Consider the following 17,189-nt stretch of genomic DNA (forward strand, 5'->3'; position numbering starts at 1 on the left):
GGGAAAATAATATGAGCACTGGTGGAAATAGACAATGGCTCCCAGATCTTCTATGCAGATACTGCCATTGTCCAAAGCAAGTAACTGGCCAAACCAATTGGGAGGCTCTGAAAATCACCTGGCAACTGGCCAGGAGATGTAATCCTGTCACAAAAAGAAGAGGGATCGTTAGGAACAATCAGACCACCTCTAACAATGGTTTTGTGGCAAAGTTAGAGGCAAATGGCATCTTGGACCTCTCTGAATAAATAAAACCAAATATTTAAAATAGAGTATTAAATACAAGAAATAAAATTTTCTACTAAGAAATTACTCAAGTGTAATCAAGATTAATGGAGCTGCATTAGATATGATTAATCACCACCAATTGGCTAATGCTCATGAAGAGTCTGAATAAGACCATACAGATGCTTAACAATCTCTAGTTGTGCAACAAATGTTTTACTTTGGAATTTTCAGGGGTAACATTCATTTATCATAGAGTGCTCCTCCCTTTTTAAAAGACAATTAGATAAAATATGTGAATACTTGAATTCTGACGCAGCAAATGTGAAAATGAGCTTTGCTGGTCATTCCTTCATTATAGTCTGTGTTCCAGCCATATGTCTCCTTTCTGTTCCTCAAATATTCTTCCTGCCTTGGACCTCATTGATCGATCCTACTGCAATCCTGCTCTCCAAGTGTTTAGTATGGCTGACTCCTTCTCATGTTACCTCCTCAAAGAAGCTTTCCCTGACAGCTCTATGGAAAACATTCTTCCTGCTCCCTGCAGCCCCTTTATCCAACAACCTGCTCCATTTTCTCCTAACACTTACTCTTCTTATCTGAAATTATCTTACTTATCTATATATTTATTTGCTCATTATATGTACCCTCCCCTTCCCTCTCAAATAAAGTATAAGCTTCATGAGAGCAGGAACTCTACCAGTCTTGGCCACTATTGTATCCCCAGCCCAGTGCCTGACACATGGGTGACATCCAGTGAACATTTGTTAAATGAAATCAAAATACTATACTGAGTGCTTTTTGTGTGCATATGGATGGTGAGAGTGGTTGAGTCTTGCTATAAATTAAGAGATGAGTGATTTGGGGAGAATGATTATCATCCCTATACCACAAATTTATTCAACTGTAAAATATGGACAATGATAATTATACTTCTATCAAATTGTTGAGAGGATTAAATGAAATAATGTATGTATATGTTGCTAAGGCACATAGTCTCTGGCACTTAGAAAATGCTCAGTATTTACTGTTATGGTGTATAAGATTAATATTTTGTTTTTGACTTGTGTAAGCAGCCACTTTGAATTTGTAGTGAGATCTTCAGAGGATCACAAAAATATACTGGTTTCTATCTTTGAGGAACCTATACTTATTTAGGGGAAAATATTATAGCAATAAATTGATAATCTGGATAGGGCTATATATACATCTACTTAGTTAAGTATGGAAAGTTTGGAAAAATTTTCTGTGGATATAAAGGCTCCATGGAGATAAAACTTAGGAGGGTAGGGTACTTTTAATTTGAAATAATTAGAGCACATGTTTTTAAATTTCCAGAATTTTGGTATCACTTCCAACAGTATTGTTTCTTAAGTGATACAATATGTGCATAATTCTCTCTTGGAGTGAGTCCTTACATGTAATATCTGCCAGGCAATTTAGAATTCCTGGGAGATTAGAATGTTTGGTGAATCTGTTTTAATCACCGACTGGTTTTCCCAATATATGTATAAGCATATATTGTCTCTTGAGAAATGCTCTGTCAATTTGTTGGTGGAGTTAGATATCTAGGCCCTTACAGATAGGAGAATATCTGTAAAGACAACACTTTGGTTTAGGGGAAGAGTTGTGGTTTACGATAAGACAGGATCCATTTTTGCCATGCCTATTTAGGGCACAGTCAGCTGGTTGTGCTCCTTAAAACCATTTTGATTACATTCCTGAGTTGGGTCTGCAGCGTTATCTGTCTGTAGGACATACATTAAAACTCTTCAGAAGTTCTGGTTAGAGTAATTGTTTTCCCTGGTTTGTTTTGCTTCCAGTTAGTCATCACTGAAACACAGTTGGGTAGTTGGCTGATACTGTGTTTTATGTGTGTATCTATTACCCCAAACTTATTTTAAGGTCATTTTATCGTTTGTAGATTTCACATTCGTGGCTTTAAAATATTTTTGACATGCAGTAATATGACATACTGCTGAGGCACACGTGCGAACTGCACCAGTGTGCTGGAGGATGTGCTTAGTTGGGGAGCCTTGCCTACCTTTCAGCCTTAGTATTTTAGTTGTTGTTGATTTGTTCTTGCTTATATATGGAGTTGTCTTTATTGTGGTGATTAAAAACATTGATTTGTGAGTGTATATATCTGAGTGTAAAAAATGTCCCTAGCAGAAAGGGAAATGCTGCAAATCTGGAACTTACCTCTGCCTACCTACCACTTGTCAAGAGAATTTTTTTTTATTTCTAAGTTTCTTTAGAAAACTGGAAAGAGGCTGGGTGTGGTATCTCACTCCTATAATCTCAACACTTTAGGAGGCTGAGGTAGGAGGACTGCTTGACACCAGGAGTTTGAGACAAGCCTGGGCAACATGGTGAGACCCTGTCTCTACAAAAAAATTTAAAGAAATAGTCAGGTATGATGGCTCCTGCCTATAGTCCTAGGTAATTAGAAGGCTGAAGAAGGAGTATCTCTTGAGCCCAAGAATTTGAGGTTACAATCAACTGTGATTGCTCCACTACACTCTAGCTTGGACAAAAGAGCAAGACCCTGTCTCTAAAACAAAAAACAAAAATAAAAAAAAAACTGTGGAGAGACACTATATACTTATCCTACTCAAACATACCTTTTGAAACTTTTAAAATGATTTTTATTATGTAATATTTTCATACATATGAAACAATATACATATTTATAAAATATCTGTTTGTATTATATAGCTGTCTATATAATATCTATAGTGTAAAGCCAGAACAAGCAACAGCTTGTGGGCCAAATTTGGTTGACCTTTTATAAATAAAGTTTTATTGGGACACAGTCACACCTATTTATGTGTGTATTGTCTATGACAGCTTTTACACTACAGTGGCCAAGATGAGAAGTTGTGACAGAAACCAGATGGCCTATAAAGCCCCAAATATTTATCATCTGGCCCGTTACAGAAAATTTTTGCAGATTCTTGGTAATAGAATGATAAAATTTGCATCCATGTTCCACTCCTCAGTTTAAGAAATAAAACATTCAAAAATTTTGACATCCCTGTGTTCCCCTCCGTAGATTATCCTTCTCCTATGAAAAAGAAATGGATACTCTGAATTTTATGTTTGTTATTTGTTTGGTTTTTATGGAAGTTTATATAGGTATCTTGAAGTAATATATTTTAAAGATTTACTGATTTGGGAGCCTTGAATGTTTTAGGACTTTAAAAAATGATACCATCCTGTGCAAATTCTCCTATGATTTGCTTTTTTTCTCCTAATACTTAGTTTATGAGAATTGGCCACATTGCTGTATGAAGTTGTAGTTTATTTTCATTGCTCTGTAGTATGTACACCCTTATATGCCTATTTCACTCTTTATTCATTTTTCTGTTTCTAGTTTTTTTCTAATTTCCAACAATGCTTCCTTGAATACACTTGTACTTCCTCACGTTCTGTATGCTACAGAGCTGTGTACTGACTACATACATTTACTTATTCTTGCTTTAGATTTTTATTTAACTTCGTGGGAAATTGAAAAAAGTGAATTCAGTGATGAGTCCTAGGGACTCCTGTCATATTTCAATGTAAGATTTTGACCCCTTTCATACTTGAGCTTATTGGCCATTAGCTCAAATCCTCCTTTCACTTAATAGCAGTTACTATTTGAACAAGTAATTTAATCTGAAAATAAGAGAAGAAAGAGCACTTACCAATACTATTTCTGTCTTTCTAACAAGGGGGAAAAATATGCTCTGCAGGAGTGTGGTAAGGTTTACATGAGATAATTGATATAAACCCTTCAAGCAGACATTGTGTACTACACATTTATTATCTTTTTATCCTCTTAGTCCTCTGTGATCTAAGGTGAGCTATGACCTCTCTAAGAAGTTGAAAGTAAGAAAACCGAACCTCAGAAAAGTTACTTGACCAAGTTCACTCAGCTGGTACATGTGTAAACTTGGATTAACTTTAGCACTGCATATGTACAGAGACTTTTTCTTTTATTATACCGCTCTTATTTTTTTTCTGCCAGAAGGGAAAATTATGTTAAATAAAATTATGTGTAAAATTTCTAAGGTCAGTCTATAACTCTGTAGTATATAAAACTTGAGGAAGTACAAGCATATTCAAGGCAGCACCATTACAAAGTAGAAAAACTAGAGACAGAAGAATGGATAAATAAATTGTGATATATGTATGTAAGGGTATATATACTATGTAGTGATGGAAATCATGTCAAACAAGATTAGAGTGTTGTATGCCCCTTTATAGAATATGACAGAGGCTGGCTTTTCCCCCAGTCACATTTTCAACAGTGTTCCACAGAAAGCCTTTCTCATTTTTATTATTATAAGCAGGCAGATTGGAAGGATTTGTAACCCAAAACACAGCTGGCAAGTCTAAATTTAGGCCTATCAAGATGAGTGTCCTTCTTAACAACATGGTTTCTCAAACTCCTTCCACCTTAAGTTGCTTTTTTACCAGATGTCTCTTGGGTGTGCGTGTTTCTTGTGCATCAGCAATTTTATTTGCATGGCCTTTTCATGCCAGTATTCTGATTTATTACACTTCTCACATGGATTTTTTTCCCTGTGACTTGTAAAAAGAAAATAGCTGTTTGTGCACAGATGGTGGGTGTGATTTAGTATTATCAGAGTAATTCACGTTACATTTATGAGACATTCCTTAGTAGCATTTCAATGAGGGACATTAAAGAAGGACATCTCTTAAAGATCTCACCTTTTAACCTGTTTCTATTGCTGTTTATCACCTGAGCACTCAAATATTGACAAACCATCTTTTATTTTAAATTTCAGCTATCTAATTTATTTATTTCAGTGGTAGAATGTTGGAACCATCTAATTGCATTAAAGGAGGGTGGAAAAAAGCATTCCCAGAAATTCCTGGAGTTGACTACTAACCTGTTAAAAAGAATGGAGCAAGGTTGAAATATCTTAATCACAATTTCTTCCTTTTAACTTTGCCTCTATCCTCAGATTTTTATTGTGTACCATTTTAAGTGCAGAAATGCTGTGTGAGATTGCCAGGGCTGCTGTAACAAAGTACCACAGACTGGGTGTCTTAAATAACAGAAATGTATTGACTCACAGTTCTGGAGGCTAGAAGTCTGAAATCAAGAAGTCAGCAGAGTTAGTTCCTTCTGAGGGCCGTGAGAGAGGGATCTGTTCCAGACTTCTCAACGTGGCTTATAGATCTGTGTTCTCCCAGTGTCTCCACACATCCTCTTCCCTCTGTCCATGTTTCTGTGTCTAGATTTACCCTTTTTATATAAAGATACCAGTCATAGTTGGATTAGGGCCTATCCTAATGACCTCATTTTAACTTCATCAGATCTGTAGGGACCCCAAGTCTAAATAAGGTCACACTCTGCAGTACTGGGGATTTGGGCTTCAGCATATGAATTTGGGTGAGGTAACAATTCGACCCATAACAAATGCTTATAATAAGCCCCGAGTAACAACAGAAAAACTTACACTTAATTTGTGATATTTGCAATAAATTCTGTTATCATGCTAACACCATTCCAATTCATTTATTTCAGTTAAGTTATTTAAGTGGTTTTTCTGACAGTCAGTGGATGTATTGTTTTGGAGTACGGATAAAAGACCATGAATTCTTGCAACACAGCCTTTCTTCTCTATTAAACACTCAAATCTCAGCCTGAAACCATCCCAGGATTTTCTTGTGTGTGTGCATTTTCAGTGTTCTAGCTATAGGAGTAAATGTTAAGAAGTAGAGAGTTGTCACACATATAATTTTTATTCTGCTGTAATCTGTTGAAGGAAAAAGTAAAAAGATATATTTTCATTGTTTAAATGACCCTAAGATAATGGTCTTATATCCAGATAGAGACACAGGGAGACACACATCCATTATTGGGGAGGTGAGACCTTTGTTTGGAAAGAACAAATTTTAATGATCCATTTCTCCTGAAACGCATCAACTGCAGAAGGTTAAATGGAGTTCTTTTTGGTTAATTGCTTCTTTGGATCTTCTCAAACACTTATTTTCTTCAGTTATTCATGTCCAAATGTTAAGTCTTTTAAGTATTGTCAGTATATTTTCTTTCATTTTTTTGAAGTGAAATATAAAACACTTTAGATAGTCAGTTTTATTGAGGTTTTAAGAATGCTTTTGAGTGATTCATAGTAATTTAAATCCTTCCACTGAAATCTGGAATGTTGCTAAATTTCAGCCTGTAATTTTCTGCTTTTGCTAGATATTGAAGCATATTTTTATGATACCACACTATACTCATTGGTATTGTGAGCCTTTGTAAATTCATGCAGATCTTTCCCACTCTACAAAAGGATGCATTTCAAGCAGAAGAAATAGAATGCTAAATTATGTAGTAGGTAAAAGAAGTGGGCTGTGGTGAGTTGGAAGGGTGAGCAAAAAGAATGCCAAAGCACGTTTGCACGTCATGTCAGTAAAATACAAAGTACGTTTGCCCACCGAATTAAAATTTGTCAGCTTATAAAGTTGCTATTTATATGAAATGGTTTTTGAGAGAGATTTTTGTACATGCTGATTACACATTTATTTGGAAGCTCTAAATTCTGGTTTTAATGGCTGCTTAGTATTTCATTGTGTTAGCATCCCATTATTTAACTATGCAACCTTGTTAAGAAAAAAATCAAATATAATCCAAGTTATTCTGCCAAAACAGCCCTAGGCAACTGTTTTATCACTATGGTTCTTACTGTCTCTGAGCACATCATGTACAATGTTGACTCTAACAATTTTAACATTTTTTTCTGGTTACAAAATACAACATATGTTTTAGAATATTTGGAAAATACAGAAAATCACATAGAAAAATATTAAACCCAACAGCAATCCCAACATCTGAAATAATTCCTGTTAACTTTTTTTTTAAATAGCTGCTAAGTTCCCTCTCTCCCTCCCTGCCCATCCCCCCAGTCATACTCATACACACACATTGGAATCTGGTTTTACACAAATTTTATATTTTGCCTTTTTTTTTTTTTCTGAATAACATACTGTGAAAAGTTTTTCCAAGTTATTGTATGGTCTTATAAATCATCTTTAAGTCACTATATTGTATTCTGTCATATGGATAGAATTCGTTATATCTACTCATAGAGATATAAAATGATATATTTCACTAAATTTTTTTGCAAGACATCTATTGCTTCTATATTTTTGTATGTCTGATTAATCCAACTGAAATTTGTCTTTTACTCCTTGCTTAATGCTTAAATGATCACAGATCTTTTTGTGATAATAGGCTGAATCTATGTAATCTTTATGACTATTGTTAATCTTCTTTCTTCAGTTAGCATGTCCTATGATAATATCTCTTCTATTATTACATTGAAGGATGACCTAAATGTTGCGTTATAGTTCACAGAGATAACCTTTTTGTGGGAAGAGCCTTTAGAGCAGTGTTCTGAATATTATTGATGATTCAAAAGCATTTTTATTGATTTAGTTTGAGGAGAAAACAACTCCATATTATGATTTCATCTTTTTTTCACAGTCATAGTTTCACAAAAAAGTATCTCGTCTTAAAACATCAGTACTTTATTAATGCATTTGGATCTGAGATATTTTGGAAATCATCAGGTCCAACTTTGTAATTTAACATAGAAAGGCCGAATTAGTGGTTCAGTGCCTGCTTAGTCAATGGCAGAGATAGGACTAGAAGCCATTTTTGGCCTTCTTTGTAATAATTTTTTAAAATTTTACTCAGTACTAGCTAACTTTGTTGCTAAGCTAAAATGGGCTTTCTTGCAGATTTAATATTCAAATACATCAGTTAACTTTATAGTCTTACGCATAACAACAGACAAAACTTTTGATTCCAATATCTGTATCGCTACTTTAGGGGAACAAATATATCTAAAAGAAAAAGTATAGAGTTGGAGAATAAGTTCTTACTACCACTGCAGAAATAACTTATTCTATTGAGAGTGTTAGCTTTATCTTTGCAAGTGAAAGAACCGTTATTTGAATTTAAAGTTTACTATAATTATCCTTATGTTTCAATTAATTTTATTTAGAGAGAATAACATGTAGCCTGTCCTTTCTCATCTTTTTCTTTCTTTTATTTAGACAAAACTATTGAAAGTGACTGAGCAGATGACCAGTGTTGCCAGTTGAAATTGAAGCTGAGGAGGCATCCTGCATGGTTGGGGTTGAGAATAAGGCTGCCTTGGCCTATGTGGTCAGAGCAGAGGAGGCAGCCAGTGTGGTTGGGAGATTGGTTATGTACAGGGGAATTGAGCCAATAAGTAAACATATTTGGGATAATAGGAGCTAGGTTTCTCACTGCTGGCAAAAAGTGTTATAAATATGGAAAAGGGAAAGACTAGACAAGCCATGACATGTCAAATTAGAAATAGAGGTATATAGGCCAGGCACGGTGACTCACGCCTGTAATCCCAGCACTTTGGGAGGCCAAGGTGGGTGGATCATGAGGTCAGGAGTTCGAGACCAGCCTGGCCAAGATGGTGAAACCCCATCTCTACTAAAAATACAAAAATTAGCCAGGCGTGGTGACGGGCGCCTGTAATCCCAGCTACTTGGGAGGCTGACACAGGAGAATTGCTTGAACCCGGGAGGCGGAGGTTGCAGTGAGCCAAGATCGCACCAGTGCACTCCAGCCTGGGCGACAGAGTGAGACACCATCTCAAAAAAAAAAAAAAAAGAAAAGAAAGAAAAAAGAAATAGAGGTATATAATTCTAATTTGTGTACCCTTGGTATTTTATATCTAGCCATAGATCTAGAGCTGTATGAGTCTGTGTGTGTATACGTGTGTGTGTGTGTACGTGTGTGTGTACGTGTGTGTTAGTGTGTTCTTGCATTGCTATAAAGAAATACCTGAGGCTAGGTCATTTATAAAGAAGAGAGGTTCATTTTGGCTCATGATTCTGCATGCTGTACAGGAAGCATGGTGCTGGCATCTACCTCTGGTGAGGGCTTTAGGCAGCTTATGATTGTAGTGAAAGGTGAAGGAGAGCCAGCATGTCCTGTGGCCAGAGAGGGAGCAAGAGAAAGAGGAAGATCCAGGGTCTTTTAATAAACCAGATATTGCCAGAATTCATAGACTGAGAACTTACTCATTACCATGAGGATGGCTCCAAGCCATTCATGAGAGATTCACCCCAATGATCCAAACACCTCCCAGTAGGCCTCACTGCCATCATTGGGGGTCACATTTCAACCTGAGATTTGGAGAGGACAAACATCCAAACTATATCAGTGTATATATGTGTGTGTATGTCTCATACATTTATTTCCTAGCACTAATATCTTGGTTTGTAAATACCAGTCTTCTCAAAAAGGAACCAGAGCTCCTCGGAGAAATGTCTGATTCCAGAGCTTGGCCAGGGAAAGAACAAAATATTATAAACTTGAAACATCTTGTTCTAAAAAGTAAAGTGCTCAAAGAATAATGAAGACATATCAAAAACATACTGGTGCAGCTTTAAGGGACTCCCACTTGTCAAACTTGGAACTGTTTAAACATCAAAATAAATTATGATGTTAATGAATTATATCCACTGAATAAAATAGGAATCTGTGAGTCTGTAGTCATATAATTAATTTGAGTCTATAGTCACATAATTAATTAATTATAGTCATATAATTAATTTAAACAAAATATTATACTCTTTAGTCTCCTTATTAGAAAACCTATTGATGGTATCAACATTGAAAAATAAAAAATAGCAGTATACATATATACACTGATATAGTTTGGAGTGAGAGAGAATGCATAAATGAATAATGAACACTCAGGAAAACAAAAACTGGGCTGGCACAGTGGCTCACACCTGCATTCCAGCACTCTGGCAGGATATATTAATCTGTTTTCACACTGCTGCTAAAGACATAACTGAGACTGGGCAATTTATATAGGGGAAAGGGTTTAATGGACTTAAAATTCTGCATGCCTGGGGAAGCCTCAATCAGGGTGGAAGGCAAGGAGGAGCAAGTCATGTCTTACATGGATGGCAGCAGGGCAAAAGAGCTTGTGCAGGGAAACTCCCATTTTTAAAGCCATCAGATCTCGTGAAACTTATTCATTATCATGAGAACAGCATGTGAAGACCTGCCTCCACGATTCAATTACCTTCCATCAGGTTCCTCCCACAATGCATGAGAATTGTGGGAGTTACAATTCAAGATGAGATTTGAGTGGGGACACAGCCAAACCATATCACTCCACCCCTGGTGCCTACCAAATCTCATGTCCTCACATTTCAAAAACAAACATGCCCTCCCAACAGTCCCCAAAGTCTCAACTCATTTCAGCATTAACTCAAAAGTCCACAGTCCAAAAAGTCATCTGAGACAAGGCAAGTCCCTTCCACCTATGAACTTCTAATATCAAAAGGTTAGTCACCTCCTAGATACAATGGGGGTATAGGCATTGGGTAAATACACCCATTCCAAATGGGAGAAATTAGCCAAAACAAAGGGGTTACAGGCCCATGCAAGTCTGAAATCCAGTGGGGTAGTCAAATCTTAAAATTCCAAAATGATCTCCTTTGACTCCATGTCTCACATGCAGGTCATGCCGATGTAAGAGGTGGGGTTCCCATGGTCTTGGGCAGCTCTGCCCCTGTGCCTTTGCAGGGCATAGTCCCATCTTTCTACTTTCATGGGCTGGCATTGAGTGTCTGTGGCTTTTCCAGGGGCACAGTGCAAGCTGTCAGTGGATCTACCATTCTGGGGCCTGGAGGATGATGGCCCTCTTCTCACAACTCCACTAGGTGGTGCCCCAGTTGGGCCTCTGTGTGGGGGCTCTCACCCCACATTTCCCTTTTGTACTGCCCTAGCAGAGGTTCTCCAGGAGAGCTCCATTCCTACCGCAAACTTCTGCCTGGACATACAGGCATTTCCATACATCCTCTGAAATCTGGGTGGAGGTTCCTAAACCCTAATTCCTGACTTCCATGCATTGTCTGTCCCAACACCACATGGAAGCTGCCAAGGCTTGAGACTTGCACCCTCTGAAGCCATGACCTGAGCTCCATGTTGGCTCCTTTCAGCCATAGCTGAAGCAACTGGAGAAACTGCGACACAGGACACCAAGTCTCTAGGCTGCACACCCTATGGGGACCCTGGCCCAGCCCACAAAACCACTTTTTCCTCCTTTGATGGGAGGGGCTGCCATGAAGACCTCTGGCATCCCCTGGAGAGATTTTCCTCACTGTCTTGGGGATTAACATTTGGTTCCTTGTTATTTATGCAAATTTCTGCAGCTGGCTTGAATTTCTTCTCAGAAAGTCGGATTTTCTTTTCAATCGCATTGTCAGGCTGCAAATGTTCTGGACTTTTGTGCTCTGCTTCTGTTGTAAAACTGAATGCCTTTAACAGCACCCAAGTCACCTCTCGAATGCTTTGCTGCTCAGAAATTTCATCCACCAGATACCCTAAATCATCTCTCTCAAGTTTAAAGTTCCAGAAATCTCTAGGGTAGGGGCAAAATGCCACCAGTCTCTTTGCTAAAACATAACAAGAGTCACCTTTGCTCCAGTTCCCAAGAAGTTCCTCATCTCCATCTGTGATCACCTCGGCCTGGGTTTCATTGTCCGTGTTATTATCAGCATTTTCGTCAAAGTCATTGAACAAGTCTCTAGGAAGTTCCAAACTCTCCCACGTTTTCCTGTCTTCATTTGAGTCCTCCAAACTGTTCCAACTTCTACCTGTTGTCCAATTCCAAAGTTGCTTCCACATTTTCAGATATCTTTTCAGGAGTGCCTCACTCTCAGTACCAATTTACTGTGTTAGTCCATTTTCATGCTGCTGATAAAGACATACCTGAGGCCGGGCAATTTATATAGGAAAAAGGGTTTAATGACTTACAATTCCATGTGGCTGAGGAAGCATCACAATCATGGTGGAAAGCAAAGAGGAGTAAGTCACATCTTACATGGATGGCAGCAGGCAAAAGAACTTGTGAAGGGAAACTTCCATTTTTAAAACCATCAGCTCTCATGAGGCTTATTCACTACCAGGGGAACAGCACCGGAAAGACCCGCCCCCATGATTCAATTATCTCCCACCAGTTTCCTCCCATGACACATGGGAATTGTGGGAGTTACAATTCAAGATAAGATTTGGGTGGGGACACAACCAAACTTTGTTGCAGGCCAAGGCAGGAGGATTGTTTGAAGCCAGCAGTTTGAGACCAGCCAGGGCAACATAGCAAGACCTTATCACTGTAAGATATTTTTTAAAGCAGTAAAAGAATGAAAATGTAATCATAATTCACTATATGGCTTGGCTCTGAATAAAAATAATTTTTTTCTTAAACCTGGATCTACCTTAAAATGGTGATAAATTAAGATGATGGGAGAGAGAAAAACATATGTATATATTTGAGAAAAGGAAACATTGCCTATAAAATAGCTTCAGGTAGGTCTATAGCATAATAGAAAGTGAAAGATGAGAAATGGTTCCAGATTGAAGGACACCAGAGATATAGCAGTTAAATGTAACAGATGAACCTGGATTTAGTTCTGTACCAAAGGGGAAGAACATTTTCTTTATAGGATGTTTTTGGGACACAGAAATTCAAAAGGGTCTGTGGATTAGACCGTTGTATTGTGTCAGTGCTAGTTTCCTGATTCAAATACCTATATCGGTACTATGGTTATATAGAAGAGTTCTTGTTTTCTGAAAATACAGACCTATTTAGGAATAATGGGGCAACATGTTTCCAGTTTACTCTCAATAAGTAAAAGTTTTCTCATCCCTCCTTTTCTCTCTTTTGCTTTCTCCTTAACTTTCTTGTACCAATTTTAATTTATCTACAGATCTAACATAGGCATGCTTCCTGTCAGATTTATGTCATTATTCTATCAGTTTCCTTTTCTTCCTTTTTTGTCCTTCTTTCACTTCCTTTTTTCATTCCCTTTCTTGTTTTTCTCTCTCTCCTTCTCTTTTTTCTTTCCTCTTTTGCTTACTCCCCTTTCTTGTTCTGTTTTCCACCATCCCCTTTTCCTTCTTCCCTCACTTCCTTTATTCTTTCTCCCTGTCATCTCCTTGACACCCTGTATATTTATTTTCCTGGTCCAGTGTATATGGGCTATTCTCTAGGTTTGCTGGAAAACTGTCAACCTAGAACATTATCTTCTGGGATATTTCCGTTACTTTAATCTTCTGTTGTAACTCTTGTTTTTAGATTCTGTATCTTCTTTCCTGGCATATTCCCTTATTTTGGAGAAGTCAAGAAGCTTCCAAAGAATAGGTACATGGGAAGTTTTTTGAAATCTTCTATGTCTGAAATGGCTTTACCTATATATTTGAATGACAATTGTCTGGGTATGTATAATTCTAGGTGGAATATACTTCTCTCTCAAAATTTTGAAGACATTAGTTTATTATGTAGTTTCCAGCATCACCATTTAAGAACTCTGATGCCATTCTGATTTCCAAGATTCCGCCTTTATTTTACTTATATTCTTTCTTAAATCTTTCAGGAATTTAAAAATCTCTAGTTTATGAAATGTCATGGTGATGGATGCTTGTAGGGGTACTGCCTACCCAACCAGTGTCCTGTTCATTTTGGGGAGACCTCACAGGCCCTATCAACCTGGAAATACTTTATGTCAAGGATATTTTTCTTTTTCATTTTCTGGAATTCCTTTTATTCAGGCACTGCCTGCCTGGATCCTTTCATTTTAAAAAATCTTCTCATTTTCCATTTCTTGTTCTTTTGGTTCACATAGTGGGACAGTTCTTGAGCTCTGATTTTCAAACCTTCTGTTGCGTTTTTATATTGTTACCATATTTTAATTTTCATGAGTCTCTTTTTTGGTTGGTGTTGTTGCTGTTCTCTTTTTTTAAAAAAACAGCATGCTTTCTCATTCATAGATTTAATATTTTCTATTATCTTTCTGGTGATTTCATGGTTTTTAAAAAGTGTTTATGCTCTGTTGTTTCTGCTTCCTTTAATCTTCTGTTTTGGTTTGTTTGTGACTTTATTTCACATCAGAGCTTCCCTCATGTTCAGATGTTTGGTAGTTCTTACACCAAATAATAAAAAGCGGAGTAGACATTCTGCACGCGCGGTAGGGGTTTCGATGTAGGCTGGTTATGCAGAGACCTGTCTAATTCATTAGGGGGCTACAATTGTCAGTTTTTCTCCAATATCAGCTACGAGAGAAAACTTCCAACTATGGTGGGTACTGTGGTATGAATATTTGTGTCCACCCAGAATTCATACTTAGAAATTCTAACTGCCAAGGCGATGATAGTAGAAAGTGGAGTCTTTGGGAGGTAATTAGATCATGAGGGTGGAGCTCTCATGATTAGGGTTGGTGCCCTTATAAAAGACCCCAGAGAGACCCTCACCCCTTTTACCATGTGAGATTGTAGTGAAAGGAAGCTGTTCTGTAAAGTGGGCCCTCACCAGATGCTGAATCTGCTGACATCTTGATCTTGAGTTTCCTAGTTTAGAACTGTGGGAAATACATTTCTGTTGTTTGTAAGCCTAGTTTATTGTATTTTTCTTTAATAACAGCCTGAATGGATTATGATGGGGTGGGGATTGCACCTTCCTGCCAACGTTCTTGGGACCTGGTGAACAGGGTTGCATGTCTTTGGGTCTGGTATGCAGGACTTTCACTTGATAGCTGGCTTTTCATAGGACCTCTCCCCCTATCCTACTGGATGCCCTCGAGTTCAGACCTTTCAGACAGTAAACTTCCAGTGTTCTGCCAAATTGGGGTGGGAAAGTTACCTGATTGCCTAGGGTAGGTGAGGGAATCTGAGGTTCTAGCTCTTTTTTGTTTTATTAGATCTTCTTAATAACCAATCATCTGGTGTTTGCTCTGCCACAACCTTTATGTCCACAGGTTCTTGGTGCTTCCAATTCTTGAACCTTCCTGGCATTCTACATCATAAATATCCTTGCTTCTTCCTAGTTTACTCTTCTCTTCAGTATTACTTTTCAGTTTTCTCTGCTCTACTATTTAAGTTACCGCTTGATGATCAGTTCTCCAGTTTCCAAAAAGTAGCTGGCACCTTTCATTTACATAGTTTTTGCTTCTTATCCTCACCTGAGTCTGTTAGTGCTACTATGACAAAGTATCTGAGACTGGGTAATTTATAAATAATAGAAATTGATTTCTCACAATTCTGGAGGCTAGGAAGTTCAAGATCAAAGTGCTGGCACTTTTGGCATCTGGTGAGGGATGCTCTCAGCTTCCAAGATGGTATCTTTTTGTTGTGTCCTCACATGGAAGAAGGTGAAAGGGCAAGAAAGGCACTAGCTTGTTCCCTACAGCCCTCTTATAAGGTGGCTAGTACCATTCATGAGGGCTCTACCCTTATGACCTAATTACCTTTAAAGGTTCCACCTCTTAATACTGTTGCATTGGGGATGAAGTTTCAACATGACATTTGGAGGGAACAGAACCATTCAAACCATAGCAATCCTTGAGGCTTTGTACTTTTCATTTGTTTGTTTGTTTCTTTACTGTCATCTTTTGGATGGGATTTTTAAGAGGAAACAGGTAAAAATACATGTTCAGTATGCCACGTTTAACTAAAAGCCCAGTAATCCTTTTTGTTCTTGATATACTTCATTAATATTGATAGCATCTAGAAATGGAAGAGTTTAATTTTTCTATTGATATTAATTTTTGAATGTTTTATTTCTTAGGATGCCTCATTGATGGACATGAACTCCTTCAGCCCTATGATGCCAACGTCCCCTTTATCAATGATAAACCAAATCAAGTTTGAGGATGAACCAGATTTAAAGGATCTCTTTATCACAGTTGATGAACCTGAAAGTCACGTTACTACAATAGAAACTTTCATTACCTATAGGATTATTACTAAGGTAAACGTTGGATGAATATTTTCTTGAATATAGCTGCTTTTTTTGAAGCTTTGGAAGTAAGTACCTCTTGTTCATTGTAATTCTCAACATTCCAGGATCTTAGCTGAATTGACTTTTAGGTTTTCAAACCTTTTGGCTAACACGTTGCTGCTTATCTGCCCTTCACTTGTTCTGTATCAAGTCAGTGAAATTCAAATTGACCTGAGAAAGTCACTGATTTTATAGCAGCTATACTTCTTAGAATAAGAACATCTAGGTTTTTAGTTTAAAAAAATTATTAAGAAATAGCTTTGGAAAAGATGGGCCTCAAGTTGTTAATAAAAAAAGAAAATAGTTAAACAGTTTGCAATATTATGTATTCAGATTTCTTTAGAACATTATAAAATATAGTACCATTTGTTTTTCAAAGTGGGGCAAGTGGCCACTTTGTCTCATGTATGAGATACTGTTAAGTGTGCAATAATTCAAGGGCAAAGCAGATCTAGAACACAGATCTCTTTAATCATAGGGCAAAGCACTGCAGAGACAGTTTACCTCAGGCACAATTAAGCAATCGCCTAGTATAATCTGTATTTTAAGTCATTTATTTAATAGCATTTTAAAATAATTCTCTTTATGATATTTTGTTTATGAAGCCTCACCCTAGACTTTTATACTTCATATATGTAAAAGTACATCTCTTTTTTTTGCTGAAAAAGTTCTGAACTATGTTCCTATAATCACTTCTTCCAAGGAAACTGCCACACTGCTATTAGTTATGTTTGCTGATTTCTTCACTTGAATTCTTAAAATCCCTTCTTGCCCTCTTATTTCAGCCAGAACAAAGTGCAGACTTTCTTGTATGACAGATAAAGGGGCTTCTCAGTCTGGTGCCAACTTGCCAGATAAGACTTACTTCTTACACCTCACATTCAGTACCCTTGCTCTCCACTCATGTAGAGCTGCTTCTGTTTTCTGAATATTTAGGGGATCTCTTGCTCTCATAACTTTGCATATAGTTTTCCTTCTGTTTGCTATGTCTGTCCCCTTCTTAGACAGAAGAAGTCATGCTTAGTTTTCAGTATACAACTCAAAATGTTAGATGCCTGTGAAGGCTTCTCTAGTTGTTACTGTCCCCTGGCTGAAATAGTTATT

At 37.3% G+C, this 17,189-nt stretch overlaps 1 protein-coding gene across 1 annotated transcript in view; it reads left to right on the top strand.

Annotated features, from left to right (window-relative positions):
- Positions 1-17,189, top strand: part of SNX7 (sorting nexin 7) — a 107,022-nt gene that overhangs the window by 10,686 nt on the left and 79,147 nt on the right. Inside the window, exon 2 of the mRNA XM_010367730.2 lies at positions 15,873-16,055. Within this exon, the coding sequence (XP_010366032.1) occupies positions 15,873-16,055 (183 nt within the window). The remainder of the gene's footprint in view (positions 1-15,872; positions 16,056-17,189) is intronic.

Source organism: Rhinopithecus roxellana, chromosome 8, assembly GCF_007565055.1.
Source record: "Rhinopithecus roxellana isolate Shanxi Qingling chromosome 8, ASM756505v1, whole genome shotgun sequence".
In the NCBI taxonomy this organism is placed as follows: domain Eukaryota; kingdom Metazoa; phylum Chordata; class Mammalia; order Primates; family Cercopithecidae; genus Rhinopithecus; species Rhinopithecus roxellana.